The sequence below is a fragment of the Panulirus ornatus genome, chromosome 51 (genome assembly GCF_036320965.1).
Source record: "Panulirus ornatus isolate Po-2019 chromosome 51, ASM3632096v1, whole genome shotgun sequence".
NCBI classification, from domain to species: Eukaryota; Metazoa; Arthropoda; class Malacostraca; order Decapoda; family Palinuridae; genus Panulirus; species Panulirus ornatus.
The window spans coordinates 5,253,767-5,271,275 of record NC_092274.1 but is presented as its reverse complement, the minus strand read 5'-3'; the positions used below and the strand labels follow the sequence as shown (position 1 = coordinate 5,271,275).

At 44.3% G+C, this 17,509-nt stretch overlaps 1 protein-coding gene across 1 annotated transcript in view; it reads left to right on the top strand.

The window, feature by feature from the left end:
• LOC139764869 (uncharacterized) overlaps window positions 1-17,509 on the top strand; it is a 128,109-nt gene that overhangs the window by 103,948 nt on the left and 6,652 nt on the right. The window contains exons 2-8 of the mRNA XM_071691897.1: window positions 2,897-4,241; window positions 10,225-10,333; window positions 11,597-11,788; window positions 13,161-13,256; window positions 13,884-14,019; window positions 14,893-15,120; window positions 16,374-16,607. Of these exons, the coding sequence (XP_071547998.1) occupies window positions 2,897-4,241; window positions 10,225-10,333; window positions 11,597-11,788; window positions 13,161-13,256; window positions 13,884-14,019; window positions 14,893-15,120; window positions 16,374-16,607 (2,340 nt within the window). The remainder of the gene's footprint in view (window positions 1-2,896; window positions 4,242-10,224; window positions 10,334-11,596; window positions 11,789-13,160; window positions 13,257-13,883; window positions 14,020-14,892; window positions 15,121-16,373; window positions 16,608-17,509) is intronic.

Genomic DNA, 17,509 nt, shown 5'->3' with positions numbered 1-17,509 from the left:
ATAAGTTATAATATTGCTATATAAGTTATAATATTGCTATATAAGTTATAATATTGCTATATAAGTTATAATATTGCTATACAAGTTATAATATTGCTATATAAGTTATATTATTGCTATATAAGTTATGATATTGCTATATAAGTTATAATATTGCTATATAAGTTATAATATTGCTATATAAGTTATAATATTGCTATATAAGTGTAGATGATTAAAATGGCTTTTTTGTTTTCGTAAAGTGTAGAAAAAAAACTGTTTATATAAATTATTTCTCATTACACAGTTTGTGTAAATCATGCCAGTAAAATAGGCCGTCTGTAAATACAAATTAAAAATCGTAAACTTTGAAAAAAATAATTAAATTAAAGGGAAATTTAACCTGCCAGAGACTTGTTATGTGAAGTGATTCGCCAGATAAATGAATTATGATTATGGGTCGCGCTTGGAAGACTAATTATCAGTTAGCCTTTTTAATTTCTGTATAAGAGAACAAAGATATAATTACTGAGTAAATGTGCGTTACATGAGAGTGATGACAGAGTACGCACACACTATTGTCACACTGCGTACGTGACGCAGTTCGAAACTACGCCATTACGCACGACACGAAATTGATTGCGTACGCGGGTGTACCTTGTAGTTTGGATGAAGGTAATTGAACTACGCTGTAGTGTAGGTAAATTAAGATAAAGGAAGCTGTATTAGGTTTGAACCAAGTATGATAACAACTGTGTTAGTATATCATAGAACACAACAATTAAGAACTTTACGAATAATAATATTACTCAAAAATAATTTGTAGATTTTTTATTGATGTGTAATCAATTAAGAACGCCAGTGCTATGTCGGTTATATATATATATATATATATATATATATATATATATATATATATATATATATATATATCCTCACTTGGCCCCCTCCTCTGTTCCTTCATTAGGAAAACTAAAAACCAGAGGGGAGGATTTCCAGCCCCCCACTCCCTTCCCTTTCAGTCGCCTTCTACGACACGCAGGGAATACGTGGCAAGTATTCTTTCTCCCCTATCCCCAGGGATAATATATATATATATATATATATATATATATATATATATATATATATATATATATATATATATATATATATATATTGGTTAGGTCAGCACAGAACAGCACCCGTTCATTTGTTAATTCTGAACCGTATTAACTGGTTCTTAAATTTGTAATTCTAAACCGTATTAAATTGTTATTTAATTTGTAAATTCTGAACCGTATTAGATGGTTATTTAATTTGTAAATTCTGAACCGCATTAATTGTTTACTCAATTTGTAAATTCTGAACCGTATTAAATGGTTATTTAATTTGTAAATTCTGAACCGTATTAAATGGTTATTTGATTTGTAAATTCTGAACCGTATTAAATGGTTATTTAATTTGTAAATTCTGAACCGTATTAATTGTTTTTTAATTTGTAAATTCTGAACCGTATTAAATGGTTTTTTATTTGTAAATTCTGAACCGTATTAATTGTTTATTTAATTTGTAAATTCTGAACCGTATTAAATGGTTATTTAATTTGTAAATTCTGAACCGTATTAAATGGTTATGTAATTTGTAAATTCTGAACCGTATTAAATGGTTATTTAATTTGTAAATTCTGAACCGTATTAAATGGTTATTTAATTTGTAAATTCTGAACCGTATTTTATGGTTATTTAATTTGTAAATTCTGAGCCGTATTAATTGTTTATTTAATTTGTAAATTCTGAACCGTATTAAATTATTTTTTAATTTGTAAATTCTGAACCGTATTAATTGTTTATTTAATTTGTAAATTCTGAACCGTATTAATTTTTTATTTAATTTGTAAATTCTGAACCGTATTAAATGGTTATTTAATTTGTAAATTCTGAACCGTATTAAATGGTTATTTAATTTGTAAATTCTGAACCGTATTAAATGGTTATTTAATTTGTAAATTCTGAACCGTATTAGATGGTAATTTAATTTGTAAATTCTGGACCGTATTAATTGGTTATTTAATTTGTAAATTCTGAACCCTATTAAATGGTTATTTAATTTGTAAATTCTGAACCGTATTAAATGGTTATTTAATTTGTAAATTCTGAACCGTATTAAATGGTTATTTAATTTGTAAATTCTGAACCGTATTAGATGGTAATTTAATTCGTAAATTCTGGACCGTATTAATTGGTTATTTAATTTGTAAATTCTGAACCCTATTAAATGGTTATTTAATTTGTAAATTCTGAACCGTATTAAATGATTATTTAATTTGTAAATTCTGAACCGTATTAAATGGTTATTTAATTTGTAAATTCTGAACCGTATTAGATGGTAATTTAATTTGTAAATTCTGGACCGTATTAAATGGTTATTTAATGTGTAAATTCTGAACCGTATTAAATGGTTATTTAATTTGTAAATTCTGAACCGTATTAAATGGTTATTTAATTTGTAAATTCTGAACCGTATTAAATGGTTATTTAATTTGTAAATTCTGAACCGTATTAAATGGTTATTTAATTTGTAAATTCTGAACCGTATTAAATGGTTATTTAATTTGTAAATTCTGAACCGTATTAAATGGTTGGCTGCCCCGCCGCTCTGTGATGCCGAGGGAGGAGGGGGGTGGGGGGTGAACACGGTTGACCGTGTGATCCAGCTTTCTCTCGGCTCCTCAAGCTGACCATGTTATTCTAAAAGGGAAAAAAAATATATATATTATGATGTGATAGGAATAGCTATATTTACTGGAGATATCTTGCCCCATTTATGGCATTGTGACTTTCTCTGTGACTAAATTGATAATGAAATAATATTTCTTACAAGGAAAATTAGTCTCTAGTAATTTCTAATACTTTTTTTTTCTATTCTTTGATTCCAGCGTTGGCTCTGTTAACGTTGGCCTCCGGGTCTTTCTGTCACGCGGGACACATCGGCCTCCACCAATCACCAGCTGCAGCCGGTGATGACGTCAGTGACAGTCACCCAATCACGAAGAGCCAATCCCTCTCGTCTAGCGGCAAGTTTACGTCACCAGTCGACCCTCAAAGTCTGGTTAAAGTCAAGGTAATTAAAGATCATTACACCTTGCCCGAGGCTGATGACGTCACTGAAGTCAGTACCCGGCTTGGTGATGTCACGGAAGTCAGTACCCACGCCACTGACGTCACGGAGCTTAGTACCCGGCTTGATGATGTCACACAAGTCAATACCCACGCCACTGACGTCACGGAGCTTAGTACCCGGCTTGATGATGTCACACAAGTCAGTACCCACGCCACTGACGTCACGGAGCTTAGTACCCGGCTTGATGATGTCACACAAGTCAGTACCCACGCCACTGACGTCACGGAGCTTAGTACCCGGCTTGATGATGTCATAGAAGCCAATACCCACGCCACTGACGTCACGGAAGCCAATACCCATCTGAATGACGTCGCGGTAACCAATACCCTTCCAAATGACGTCACGAAAACCAGTATCGTGAAGAATGACGTCACAGACATCAAGCCTAGGCTTGATGTCACGGAAGACGTAACCCAGCTTAATGACGTCACTGGGATGGACGGCGTGGAACCTGACATCATGTTTGATGACGTCACTGAAGAAAGTTTCAGCACCAATGAAGTTGCAGAAACCCGGATGCGGGTTGGTGACGTGCAGGTTGAAACTCAGCCTGATGACATCACTAGTACCAGGCCTGACGTCACAGAAACTAGGTCTATATCTGACATCAGGAGACCTGTTGATCGTCTTGACGTCACAGAAGGTTATACCCAGCTTGATGATGTCACGGATAGCATGGTCCAGCTTGATGATGTCACGGATAACATGGTCCAGCTTGATGATGTCACGGATAACATGGTCCAGCTTGATGATGTCACGGATAGCATGGTCCAGCTTGATGATGTCACGGATAACATGGTCCAGCTTGATGACGTCACGGATAGCATGGTCCAGCTTGATGACGTCAGGGACACTATCGCCCAGCTTGACGACGTCAGCGACGGCGATAATTTCCCGGCTATTTCTGAGTCTTCGGCCGGGGGCGGCGAGGGAAACGGCGACTCTGGATCTTGGAGGCCCGTGGACCAGGAGGACGACCTGGACCTGCTGGACGACCACGGGTTCCTGGTGTCCTCACTACCGGACCAGGAGGACGACCTCAGGATCTACGAGGCCGTGGTCACTAGTATGGCCAAGTGGGAGCTACATAAACTACACAAGTGAGACTCTTACCTTACCCTTACCCTTACCCTTACCTTACCCTTACCCTTACCCTTACCTTACCCTTACTTTACCTTACCCTTACCTTACTGTAGGTCGAGGAACCAGCTGGGTGGAACTGGTCGGTACGTCGACTGAGCTAGGCTAGCCCAGGTCTGGTAGTCGTGTTGGATAATGTTAACCTGGTTGGTTTGGTCGACAGGGCTAGGCTAGCCCAGGTCTGGTAGCCATGTTGGATAATGTTAACCTGGTTGGTTTGGTCGACTGAGCTAGGCTAGCCCAGGTCTGGTAGTCGTGTTGGATAATGTTAACCTGGTTGGTTTGGTCGACAGGGCTAGGCTAGCCCAGGTCTGGTAGCCATGTTGGATAATGTTAACCTGGTTGGTTTGGTCGACTGAGCTAGGCTAGCCCAGGTCTGGTAGTCGTGTTGGATAATGTTAACCTGGTTGGTTTGGTCGACTGAGCTAGGCTAGCCCAGGTCTGGTAGTCGTGTTGGATAATGTTAACCTGGTTGGTTTGGTCGACTGAGCTAGGCTAGCCCAGGTCTGGTAGCCATGTTGGATAATGTTAACCTGGTTGGTTTGGTCGACTGAGCTAGGCTAGCCCAGGTCTGGTAGTCGTGTTGGATAATGTTAACCTGGTTGGTTTGGTCGACTGGGCTAGGCTAGCCTAGGTCTGGTAGTCGTGTTGGATAATGTTAACCTGGTTGGTTTGGTCGACTGGGCTAGGCTAGCCCAGGTCTGGTAGCCATGTTGGATAATGTTAACCTGGTTGGTTTGGTCGACTGAGCTAGGCTAGCCCAGGTCTGGTAGTCGTGTTGGATAATGTTAACTTGGTTGGTTTGGTCGACTGAGCTAGGCTAGCCTAGGTCTGGTAGTCGTGTTGGATAATGTTAACCTGGTTGGTTTGGTCGACTGAGCTAGGCTAGGTTAGGTCTGGTAGTCGTGTTGGATAATGTTAACCTGGTTGGTTTGGTCAACTGAGCTAGGCTAGCCCAGGTCTGGTAGTCGTGTTGGATAATGTTAACCTGGTTGGTTTGGTCGACTGGGCTAGGCTAGCCCAGGTCTGGTAGTCGTGTTGGATAATGTTAACCTGGTTGGTTTGGTCGACTGAGCTAGGCTAGCCCAGGTCTGGTAGTCGTGTTGGATAATGTTAACCTGGTTGGTTTGGTCGACTGAGCTAGGCTAGCCCAGGTCTGGTAGTCGTGTTGGATAATGTTAACCTGGTTGGTTTGGTCGACTGAGCTAGGCTAGCTTAGGTCTGGTAGTCGTGTTGGATAATGTTAACCTGGTTGGTTTGGTCGACTGGGCTAGGCTATCCCAGGTCTGGTAGTCGTGTTGGATAATGTTAACCTGGTTGGTTTGGTCGACTGAGCTAGGCTAGCCTAGGTCTGGTAGTCGTGTTGGATAATGTTAACCTGGTTGGTTTGGTCGACTGGGCTAGGCTAGCCTAGGTCTGGTAGTCGTGTTGGATAATGTTAACCTGGTTGGTTTGGTCGACTGAGCTAGGCTAGCCCAGGTCTGGTAGCCATGTTGGATAATGTTAACCTGGTTGGTTTGGTCGACTGAGCTAGGCTAGCCTAGGTCTGGTAGCCATGTTGGATAATGTTAACCTGGTTGGTTTGGTCGACTGAGCTAGGCTAGCCTAGGTCTGGTAGTCGTGTTGGATAATGTTAACCTGGTTGGTTTGGTCGACTGAGCTAGGCTAGCCCAGGTCTGGTAGTCGTGTTGGATAATGTTAACCTGGTTGGTTTGGTCGACTGAGCTAGGCTAGCCCAGGTCTGGTAGCCATGTTGGATAATGTTAACCTGGTTGGTTTGGTCGACTGAGCTAGGCTAGCCTAGGTCTGGTAGCCATGTTGGATAATGTTAACCTGGTTGGTTTGGTCGACTGAGCTAGGCTAGCCTAGGTCTGGTAGTCGTGTTGGATAATGTTAACCTGGTTGGTTTGGTCGACTGAGCTAGGCTAGCCCAGGTCTGGTAGTCGTGTTGGATAATGTTAACCTGGTTGGTTTGGTCGACTGAGCTAGGCTAGCCTAGGTCTGGTAGTCGTGTTGGATAATGTTAACCTGGTTGGTTTGGTCGACTGAGCTAGGCTAGCCCAGGTCTGGTAGCCATGTTGGATAATGTTAACCTGGTTGGTTTGGTCGACTGAGCTAGGCTAGCCCAGGTCTGGTAGTCGTGTTGGATAATGTTAACCTGGTTGGTTTGGTCGACTGAGCTAGGCTAGCCCAGGTCTGGTAGTCGTGTTGGATAATGTTAACCTGGTTGGTTTGGTCGACTGAGCTAGGCTAGCCCAGGTCTGGTAGCCATGTTGGATAATGTTAACCTGGTTGGTTTGGTCGACTGAGCTAGGCTAGCCTAGGTCTGGTAGTCGTGTTGGATAATGTTAACCTGGTTGGTTTGGTCGACTGAGCTAGGCTAGCCCAGGTCTGGTAGTCGTGTTGGATAATGTTAACCTGGTTGGTTTGGTCGACTGAGCTAGGCTAGCCCAGGTCTGGTAGCCATGTTGGATAATGTTAACCTGGTTGGTTTGGTCGACTGAGCTAGGCTAGCCTAGGTCTGGTAGTCGTGTTGGATAATGTTAACCTGGTTGGTTTGGTCGACTGAGCTAGGCTAGCCCAGGTCTGGTAGTCGTGTTGGATAATGTTAACCTGGTTGGTTTGGTCGACTGAGCTAGGCTAGCCCAGGTCTGGTAGTCGTGTTGGATAATGTTAACCTGGTTGGTTTGGTCGACTGAGCTAGGCTAGCCTAGGTCTGGTAGTCGTGTTGGATAATGTTAACCTGGTTGGTTTGGTCGACTGAGCTAGGCTAGCCTAGGTCTGGTAGCCATGTTGGATATTGTTAACCTGGTTGGTTTGGTCGACTGAGCTAGGCTAGCCCAGGTCTGGTAGTCGTGTTGGATAATGTTAACCTGGTTGGTTTGGTCGACTGGGCTAGGCTAGCCTAGGTCTGGTAGCCATGTTGGATATTGTTAACCTGGTTGATTTGGTCGACTGAGCTAGGCTAGCCCAGGTCTGGTAGTCGTGTTGGATAATGTTAACCTGGTTGGTTTGGTCGACTGGGCTAGGCTAGCCTAGGTCTGGTAGCCATGTTGGATATTGTTAACCTGGTTGGTTTGGTCGACTGAGCTAGGCTAGCCCAGGTCTGGTAGTCGTGTTGGATAATGTTAACCTGGTTGGTTTGGTCGACTGAGCTAGGCTAGCCTAGGTCTGGTAGTCGTGTTGGATAATGTTAACCTGGTTGGTTTGGTCGACTGGGCTAGGCTAGCCCAGGTCTGGTAGTCGTGTTGGATAATGTTAACCTGGTTGGTTTGGTCGACTGGGCTAGGCTAGCCTAGGTCTGGTAACCATGTTGGATATTGTTTACATAGTCGCTTGGTCGACAGGGCTAGGCTAGCCCAGGTCTGGTAGCCATGTTGGGTATTGTTAACCTGGTTGGTTTGGTCGACCGAGCTAGGCTGTGGCTGGTATTTCAGACATTCAAATCATTTTCTTCAATAGTTCAGTAAAGTGTTCATTACAGATGGGACAAGTGGTAGAGCGAGGGAAGGAGGAGTTAGCTGTTCAATAGTTCAGTAAAGTGTTCATTACAGATGGGACAAGTGGTAGAGCGAGGGAAGGAGGAGTTAGCTGTTCAATAGTTCAGTAAAGTGTTCATTACAGATGGGACAAGTGGTAGAGCGAGGGAAGGAGGAAGGAGGAGTTAGCTGTTCAATAGTTCAGTAAAGTGTTCATTACAGATGGGACAAGTGGTAGAGCGAGGGAAGGAGGAGTTAGCTGTTCAATAGTTCAGTAAAGTGTTCATTACAGATGGGACAAGTGGTAGAGCGAGGGAAGGAGGAGTTAGCTGTTCAATAGTTCAGTAAAGTGTTCATTACAGATGGGACAAGTGGTAGAGCGAGGGAAGGAGGAAGGAGGAGTTAGCTGTTCAATAGTTCAGTAAAGTGTTCATTACAGATGGGACAAGTGGTAGAGCGAGGGAAGGAGGAGTTAGCTGTTCAATAGTTCAGTAAAGTGTTCATTACAGATGGGACAAGTGGTAGAGCGAGGGAAGGAGGAGTTAGCTGTTCAATAGTTCAGTAAAGTGTTCATTACAGATGGGACAAGTGGTAGAGCGAGGGAAGGAGGAGTTAGCTGTTCAATAGTTCAGTAAAGTGTTCATTACAGATGGGACAAGTGGTAGAGCGAGGGAAGGAGGAGTTAGCTGATGTTCTAAACTACTGAGAAGTGAAGGGAAAGTGTGACTTTTAGCTTTGAACCTCACAGATCAATAATAAAGTTGACAACGTAACTTGCAACATAATCTTGACTTCTATTTTAGTAATGTATGTGGACACTTGACATGGTTTATTATATTTGTTTTCATGTCAGTTGTGGTTAATGTAGAAGCCTTGCAAAAAGGGGTTGTAAAATATGTGATGCTGATGGAAAGTGAGTGATAATGAGTTTGATGTCGGCGACATTTAAGGTAAGGTGGCCATGTTGTCTTGTCTTGTGGTCGTAATTCCATTATTATTATTTACTTTTTTTCTGTTCAAAAGAAAAAAGATAATTTGGTGTGAGTTGTAGAATATATTGTATACAAGATACATTATGGTAGAAAAGAGTAGCGTTCATCTAATTTGTCTTCTCGAATTTTATGTCATCAATTAAGCTTTTCTGAACGACACAGAGCGATGCTTGACCTTACCTGATCTTACTGACCTTCTTGCACTTCAGTTGCACTTGCAACTGCAGTTTGACCATTATGGATCTTACACAACAATCCAGGTCCTTAACGAAACACTACCTGACCTTCATGGACCATATATTGTAGTGCTTGGTGACCTTAGAGAGTCCCTTGATCTTAATGACCTTACAAAGTACACATTGAGTTTGATGACCTTGCAGAATATACCCCAATCTTAGTGACCTTATAGGGCACACCTTGACCTTGTTCATTTTACAGAGTACACCCTAACCCTGGTGACCTTGCTGAATACACCCTGACCCTGTTGACCTAACACAGCACACCTTAACCCTGGTGACCTTGCAGAATACACCCTGACCCTGGTGACCTTCCAAAGCACACCCTAACCCTAGTGACCTTGCAGAATACACCCTGACCCTGGTGACCTTCCAAAGCACACCCTAACCCTAGTGACCTTGCAGAATACACCCTGACCCTGGTTACCTAACACAGCACACCCTAACCCTGGTGACCTTGCTGAATACACCCTGACCCTGGTTACCTAACACAGCACACCCTAACCCTGGTGACCTTGCTGAATACACCCTGACCCTGGTGACCTAACACAGCACACCCTAACCCTGGTGACCTTGTAGAATACACCCTGACCCTGGTGACCTTCCAAAGCACACCCTAACCCTAGTGACCTTGCAGAATACACCCTGACGCTGGTGACCTTCCAAAGCACACCCTAACCCTGGTGACCTTGCTGAATACACCCTGACCCTGGTTACCTAACACAGCACACCCTAACCCTGGTGACCTTGCAGAATACACCCTGACCCTGGTGACCTTCCAAAGCACACCCTAACCTTAGTGACCTTGCAGAATACACCCTGGCCCTGGTGACCTTCCAAAGCACACCCTAATCCTAGTGACCTTGCAGAATACACCCTGACCCTGGTGACCTAACACAGCACACCCTAACCCTAGTGACCTTGCAGAATACACCCTGACCCTGGTGACCTTCCAAAGCATACCCTAATCCTAGTGACCTTGCTGAATACACCCTGACCCTGGTGACCTTGCAGAATACACCCTGACCCTGGTGACCTAACACAGCACACCCTAACCCTGATGACCTTTCAGAATACAACCTGACCTTGGCGACCTAACAGAGTACACCCTGGCCCTAGTGACCTAACAGAGTACACCCTGAACTTACAGAGCACACCGTGATCTTGGTGACCTTACACAATACAACCTGACCTTGGTGACCTCATACAGCACGCTGACCTTACTTGCCCCGGCAGGAAGCGTGTGAAACGTGACGAGGAAGTCGTGTGTTACATGGAGCTGGGATGTTTCAGGGACGAGGGTCCATACGACTACCTGGACATGTTACCCTCCCCTCCAGAAGAGGTAAGTGACCCCTGCCACTGTCCTGCAGGATGGGTGAGTGACCCCTGCCACTGTCCTGGAGGATGAGTAAGTGACCCTGCCACTGTCCTGGGGATGGGTAAGTGACCCCTGCCACTCTCCTGGAGGATGAGTAAGTGACCCTGCCACTCTCCTGGAGGATGAGTAAGTGACCCTGCCACTGTCCTGGAGGATGAGTAAGTGACCCTGCCACTGTCCTGGAGGATGGGTGAGTGACCCTGACACTGTCCTGGAGGATGGGTAAGCGACCCTAGCTCTGTCCTGCAGGATGGGTGAGTGACCCTGCCACTCTCCTGGGGATGAGTAATTGAACCTGGCACTGTCCTAGGGTGAGTAATTGACCCTGGCACTGTCTTGAGGATGAGTTAGTGACCCTGGCTCTGTCCTGGGGGATGGATCAGACCCCTGGTACTGTCCTAGGGGTGAGTCATTGACACTGGCACTGTCCTGAGGCATGAGTAAGTGACCCTGGCACTGTCCTGAGGCATGAGTAAGTGACCCTGGCACTGGCCTGGGAGATGAATAAGTGAGCCTGGTACTGTCCTGGGGATGAGTAAGTGAGCCTGGTACTGTCCTGGGGATGAGTAAGTGAGCCTGGTACTGTCCTGGGGATGAGTAAGTGAGCCTGGTACTGTCCTGGGGATGAGTAAGTGAGCCTGGTACTGTCCTGGGGATGAGTAAGTGAGCCTGGTACTGTCCTGGGGATGAGTAAGTGAGCCTGGTACTGTCCTGGGGATGAGTAAGTGAGCCTGGTACTGTCCTGGGGATGAGTAAGTGAGCCTGGTACTGTCCTTACAAGTAAGTATGACTGAAGAATATCTGGTCCCACACACATATATATTAGTACTTGTCCCAGCATATTTTACAAGTGTTTTACTGGTCTTAACTGTAACAGGTGTTTTACTGGTCTTAACTGTAACAGGTGTTTTACTGGTCTTAACTGTAACAGGTGTTTTACTGGTCTTAACTGTAACAGGTGTTTTACTGGTGTTAACTGTAACTGGTGTTTTACTGGTGTTAACTGTAACTGGTGTTTTACTGGTGTTAACTGTAACTGGTGTTTTACTGGTGTTAACTGTAACTGGTGTTTTACTGGTGTTAACTGTAACTGGTGTTTTACTGGTGTTAATTGTAACAGTCCCAGCAGGGGCTAACAGCGTCCCACTAACAGGTGTGAACAACGTCCAGTCAACAGTTACTAACAGCGCCCCCCCACCAGTAATGTCATGGTTACCTACCCCACAGGTCAACACGAGGTTCCTGCTGTACACACGTGAGCGACCTGATCGTGAGCGGGTCATCAGGACTCAAAACATCACCAACATACTCACCTCCCACTTCAACGCCTCCAGACCCACCAAGCTCCTCATACATGGCTTCGGTTCCTCATGTTTCAGTGTCTGGATACGAGAGATGAGGGTGGCCATCCTCACTATGGTGAGTACTGTGGGATCTTGTACTAATTATCCCATCACTTGGTGTGGCATCTGTGCCTTGCTACCCACACCTGGGACTTGTCCCACTACCCACAGTTGGCTCTTAAGATCATACACACATCTTCCCACTACCCACAGTTGGCTCTTAATACACACATCCTCCCACTACCCACAGTTGGCTCTTAATACACACATCCTCCCACTACCCACAGTTGGCTCTTAATACACACATCCTCCCACTACCCACAGTTGGGTCTTAAGATCATACACACATCCTCCCACTACCCACAGTTGGGTCTTAATACACACATCCTCCCACTACCCACAGTTGGCTCTTAATACACACATCCTCCCACTACCCACAGTTGGCTCTTAATACACACATCCTCCCACTACCCACAGTTGGCTCTTAATACACACATCCTCCCACTACCCACAGTTGGCTCTTAATACACACATCCTCCCACTACCCACAGTTGGCTCTTAATACACACATCCTCCCACTACCCACAGTTGGGTCTTAAGATCATACACACATCTTCCCCAGTGCTTAAAGTGGCTTTTAAGTAATCTGTACCCTAGTACCCACACCTGGGACTTGTCCCAGTACCTACATGGATATGTTTGGGACACATACCTAGCAGTCCCAGTCCCCACAGAGATCTGTTAAGGACACATAACTAGCAACCACACAGTGCCTTCTGAACACATACAGCAGGCCTTCAGTAAACTGTTAACTACCAGTACTCCTCTACCAGTACCCGTCTACCAGTAGCGTGAGACAGCCTGTTACTGGGTACGTCAACTCCATGATAGAAACATTTACATCCAGTACACTCACCAACCTCCCTAGTACATTTTCAAACCTCTCAGTACACATACCATTCACCCCACTGCCCTCATCAACCTCCCCACTACACACCCCATCCACTCCCACTGCACTCACCAACCTCCCCACTACACACCCCATCCACCCCCACTGTGCTCACCAACCTCCCCACTGCACACCCCAACGACCCTTCCAGAGACGCTGTCAGTAATTATAACATTATGAGAGAGACTGAACCACTTGTGGTCTGGAATGTGAGTGTGGCGTTAGGTGTGTCTGATCCAAGCAATGACCTGGAGTGTCGTGGCTGAGAACAACCTTGCTTACACCTAGCTACACCTTAGATATCCAAGCACACAAAGTTCTACACTCATTACTAGTTGCTACACAGACCACTACACCCTGACTGCACTCATCAGTACACAGGTGGCCACAGCCTGGTGCATAGGCCACTACAAGCTTACTACACCCTGCTACACCAGCCACTACAAGCCTACTACACCCTGCTACACTGTCCACTACAAGTTTACTGCTACTCCTGCAGATGGACGTCAATATCATCTGCGTCAATTGGCAGAAGGGAGCTGAGGTGCCTAATTACGTCAGAGCTGCCAGCAATACCCGTCTCGTAGGCCGCCAGGTATGTTGTCACTGGTGTCTTCCCTGATACTGATAGTGGCTCTCTACGTCATCACTAGGGTCACTAGTGTCTTACAGTACGTTACCAGGTAACTCACTAGTTTCACTGGTTCTTCCTGTAATTCACTAGTTTCCTTCTGTAGGTCACTAGTGTCACTAGTCTCCTGTAGGTCACTAGTGCCACTAGTCTCCTCCTATAGGACACTAGTGCCACTAGTCTCTGCCTATAGGACACTAGTGCTGCTAGTTTCCTCCTGTAGGTCACTAGTGCCACTAGTTTTTTCCTTGTTACTGGTAGTGGCCTTTGGAGGTCACCACTGCTGCTAGTACCTCCTTCTTGATTCTGGCCATGTACGTCACAGTGACCACCTTTCTCTCCCCAGGTGGTAGTCTGCCCCTGCCTACATTTTTGTCTCCTCCTAGCTATGCTCCTGTCTTCCCAGGTGGTAATCTCCCCCTGCTTACATTCCTGACTCTCCAGGTAGTCTCCCTCTAGCTACATTCCTGTCTCCTGAGGTGATAGTTTCCGCTAACATCATTCCTCTCTCCCTAAGTGATAGTCTCACCTTGACTACGTTACTGTCTCCCTGGACATTAGTCTCCCCTAACAAGGTTCCTCTCTCCCTAGGTGGCCCTGCTGATAGAGACACTCAACGCGTTTGTCAACACCTCACTAGATGACTTCCACCTTATTGGCTTCTCTCTGGGGGCTCACGTGTCCGGCCATGCTGGCGCTCGGCTCAAGAACCTCTCCAGGATCTCTGGTGAGTTGGGGCAAGGAGCAGGGCACCAGGCTCAGGAACCTCTGGTGAGTTGAAGCATAGAACAGGGCACCAGGCTCAGGAACCTCTGGTGAGTTGAGGCAGGGAGCAGGACACCAGGCTCAGGAACCTCTGGTGAGTTGGGGCAGGGAGCAGGGCACCAGGCTCAGGAACCTCTGGTGAGTTGAGGCAGCGAGTAGGGCACCAGGCTCAGGAACTTCTGGTGAGTTGAGACATGGGCAGGGCACCAGGCTAAGGAACCTCTGGTGAGTTGAGGCAGGGAGCAGGACACCAGGCTTAGGAACCTCTGGTGAGTTGGGGCAGGGAGCAGGGCACCAGGCTCAGGAACTTCTGGTGAGTTGAGACATGGCAGGGCACCAGGCTAAGGAATCTCTGGTGAGTTGAGGCAAAGGCAGGGCACCAGGCTCAGACATGTCATGAGCATCTCTCATGAATGAGTACAAAAATAATCTCTAGTATTATTCCTTACTTTCATCCACCTTAGTTTATATATTATCATACATATAGTCTCATGGATCTATGAAAAGCCTGTTATTCCTCCATTGTATAACCACCACCCTTGAACAACTCATATGTTGCTTGTTCTTAACTGGATCACTACATATATTCTTTTCAAGTTTTGCTTGTCACCTCATGTCCTGTTTTGAGGCAAGCCTGCTAGCTTTGTCATTTATCCTGAGAAAAATAGAATGGCTTCATGACTGTTATTGTACCCCCTTTTTAATGAAATCTTTGTTACTTATGAAAGTAGCTCAAAAATGGTTTGCAAAAGATTATTGATGTATATTTACAGGAAAATGAGGGTATGTAAGCAATTCTGTGAACAGCTAAAAAAGATTTCTGATTCTCCAACAGGTCTGGACCCAGCTGGTCCACTGTTTGAGTCGTACTCTCCCTCAGTCCGTCTGGACCATACTGATGCACGCTTTGTTGACGTCATCCATACCAATGCTGACTCCCTTCTTATGGGAGGACTGGGTGCCTTTGAGGCTATGGGACATGTGGATTTTTACCCCAATGGTGGTAGAATGCAGAAGGGCTGTGCTAACCTCTTTGTCGGTGGAGTCTCTGATATCCTATGGCGTGAGTTTTGTACTTTGCTTTCCTTTTTCTGACTTATTCATCTTTTGTCATTTATGTTTTTGTGGTCTGTTATTATTTTGCATTATATCATGTTGTTCCTCCTCATTGTCCTGTTTTCTCTCACCCTGAGTCATCCAGATCTTTCATCTTCCATTACTGTTGTCCTAACTTTTCAACACCTTTGCTTGAAATTATCATTCTGAAAACCCTCTCACATGCCTTTTCAGAGTGTTCTCTTTGATGTCCCTTTTGTTAATACCATAATTCCCTCCACAAAACTATAAGGATATATCATATCTCTACCTGTATAGCACATCATGCTAATTCTTAGTACATACTCTTCAGTATTTTGTGAAAATTATCCAGTACCTTTACCATGACAATCCCAGAATGATATGAATGCAGGAATTTGAATCTTGTAATGCCATACAAAAGGATAATTTAGAAATTTGTATTCATTCATAAACAGTATGACCAAATGTCCACAGATGAGTAGTTACAAATTTCTAAATGCTGTAGATTTAACATTTGAAAATGTCTGAAAGAAATATGCTTGGAAATGTTTGCCAAGGAATGAGATATTTACTACTAATGTTAAAGGGTGTCTGAAATGTAATACATTTAAATCTTTTTTTAAATATTTAGTTTCAAAACATATTCTGATATTTATGGTATATTTCAGTGTGGTTTAAGATATCCCATATATTCCAAAGTTCCTGCAAGTGATATGTTTAAAGATCTCTTTCTTCCAAGATATGTATATTCTCAGACATGGGAGAGTTTCTAGTCATTACTGTAGTTAGAAGTTTGAATTACAAATGGTGGTAGGAAGATTCTCAGTTTTTTCTAATTAATCTGTGTGGTCAGAGGAGCATGTGTGAGAAGCTAATAGCAGCCTGAAGAGTGTGGATCTGGTAGATGTGTCCTGCAGTCAGGAGAAATTTCAGGTCTTGTCAGGACTTTCAAAAGCCATTGGCTGGCAGCTGGGTACTAGTACCATACATTCCCACAGCTACTTGGGAAAGAGAGTAAGAAGGAGGACAATATGCAGTAGCTGCTTCTCAGTACTTGTGGACTACTTGTTTCTCACTGTCCAAAGGGCTGAGAGGCAGTACCTATGTTGAAGTACTACTAGTTTTCCCTGTCTTTCATAGCTTTTGAGGTGAATGGGAAAACTTATGTCTTATTGCAACCATAATGGAAGTACTTATGTCATATTGCTACCATAATGGTAACTTTGCTATCCTCTGCAGCCACTGAGGGTGATGGTCGGTACCTGTGCAACCACCGGCGGGGTTACAAGTACTATCTCAACTCCCTAGCACCCATCTGTAAATTTCCCTCCTTTGTGTGTCGTGACTATGAGACCTTCTTGAAGGGGGACTGCTTCCCCTGCACGTCCTGTGGTAACATGGGCTACTTTGCTAACCAGGCTGAGGGGCGAGGTCCACTCTATCTTGTTACCAGGGACACTGAACCTTTTTGTGGTAAGTACTGGGTATATTCGTTTTTCCAGGGGTAGGAAGTAGGCACATCCAGTCCTTTATGGAAGGTATCAGCCATTTCCACCTATTCTGCTGTCTGTATGAGATACACCCAACCTCTCTGTGGTAATTCCTAAGGCTTTCATTCCTTTTTCAATAGGTTTCAGACACCTATGCATTAGAAGGAACATCCAGTCCTTCTATAGTAGTCACCAGGCTTGACAAGCTTTTCTTGTGTCAGATGGTAGAGAATCCACCTTTTGTGAGGAATGTACCAGTCTCACTCACCCTTCCCAGAGTGGGTACCTGGGGCAGTCAGTGGATCTCACCGGTCGTCATGTTTCTAACCTAGGTGACCAGATGTCTTGCCTTCAGAAGCCAAATGCCTTGCTTTTGTTTTCTCTATAACCAGGTAGCCTCCCCTGGTAATTAAGCAAACTGCATCTATAATCAAGTGGCCTGCCCAATAAGGAATTATTTTTCAACAAAAAAGGTGTTTTGCCTCTTGAGCTAGTTAGTTATTATACTGCCTTATGACATGGTACCTAGTTCCTATAACTAGAATTCTTTCCCCTGTAACCAAGTGCCTTTTTGCCATAACCATTTATATTATCCAGTAATCTTATCTCTTGTCCCTATACATCAGTGTGTCATCAACATGAATAGCCTACCTCATATCCTTTCATGATTGTTTACTGTCATAACCTGGCATTTTGTCTCAGTAACAAGTTTTCTCCCTCTTTAACCACTTTCCTTGCTTTCCTAGCCAGGTATTGTATCTTTATGACATATTTCTTCCCTTCCTAGCATATTTTCTTGCTGTCATAACCAAGGTAGTTTGTCTCCTTATAGCCACTTCCATAATGAGTTAATTATACAACCCTAGGACCCTTTTGACAGTTCCA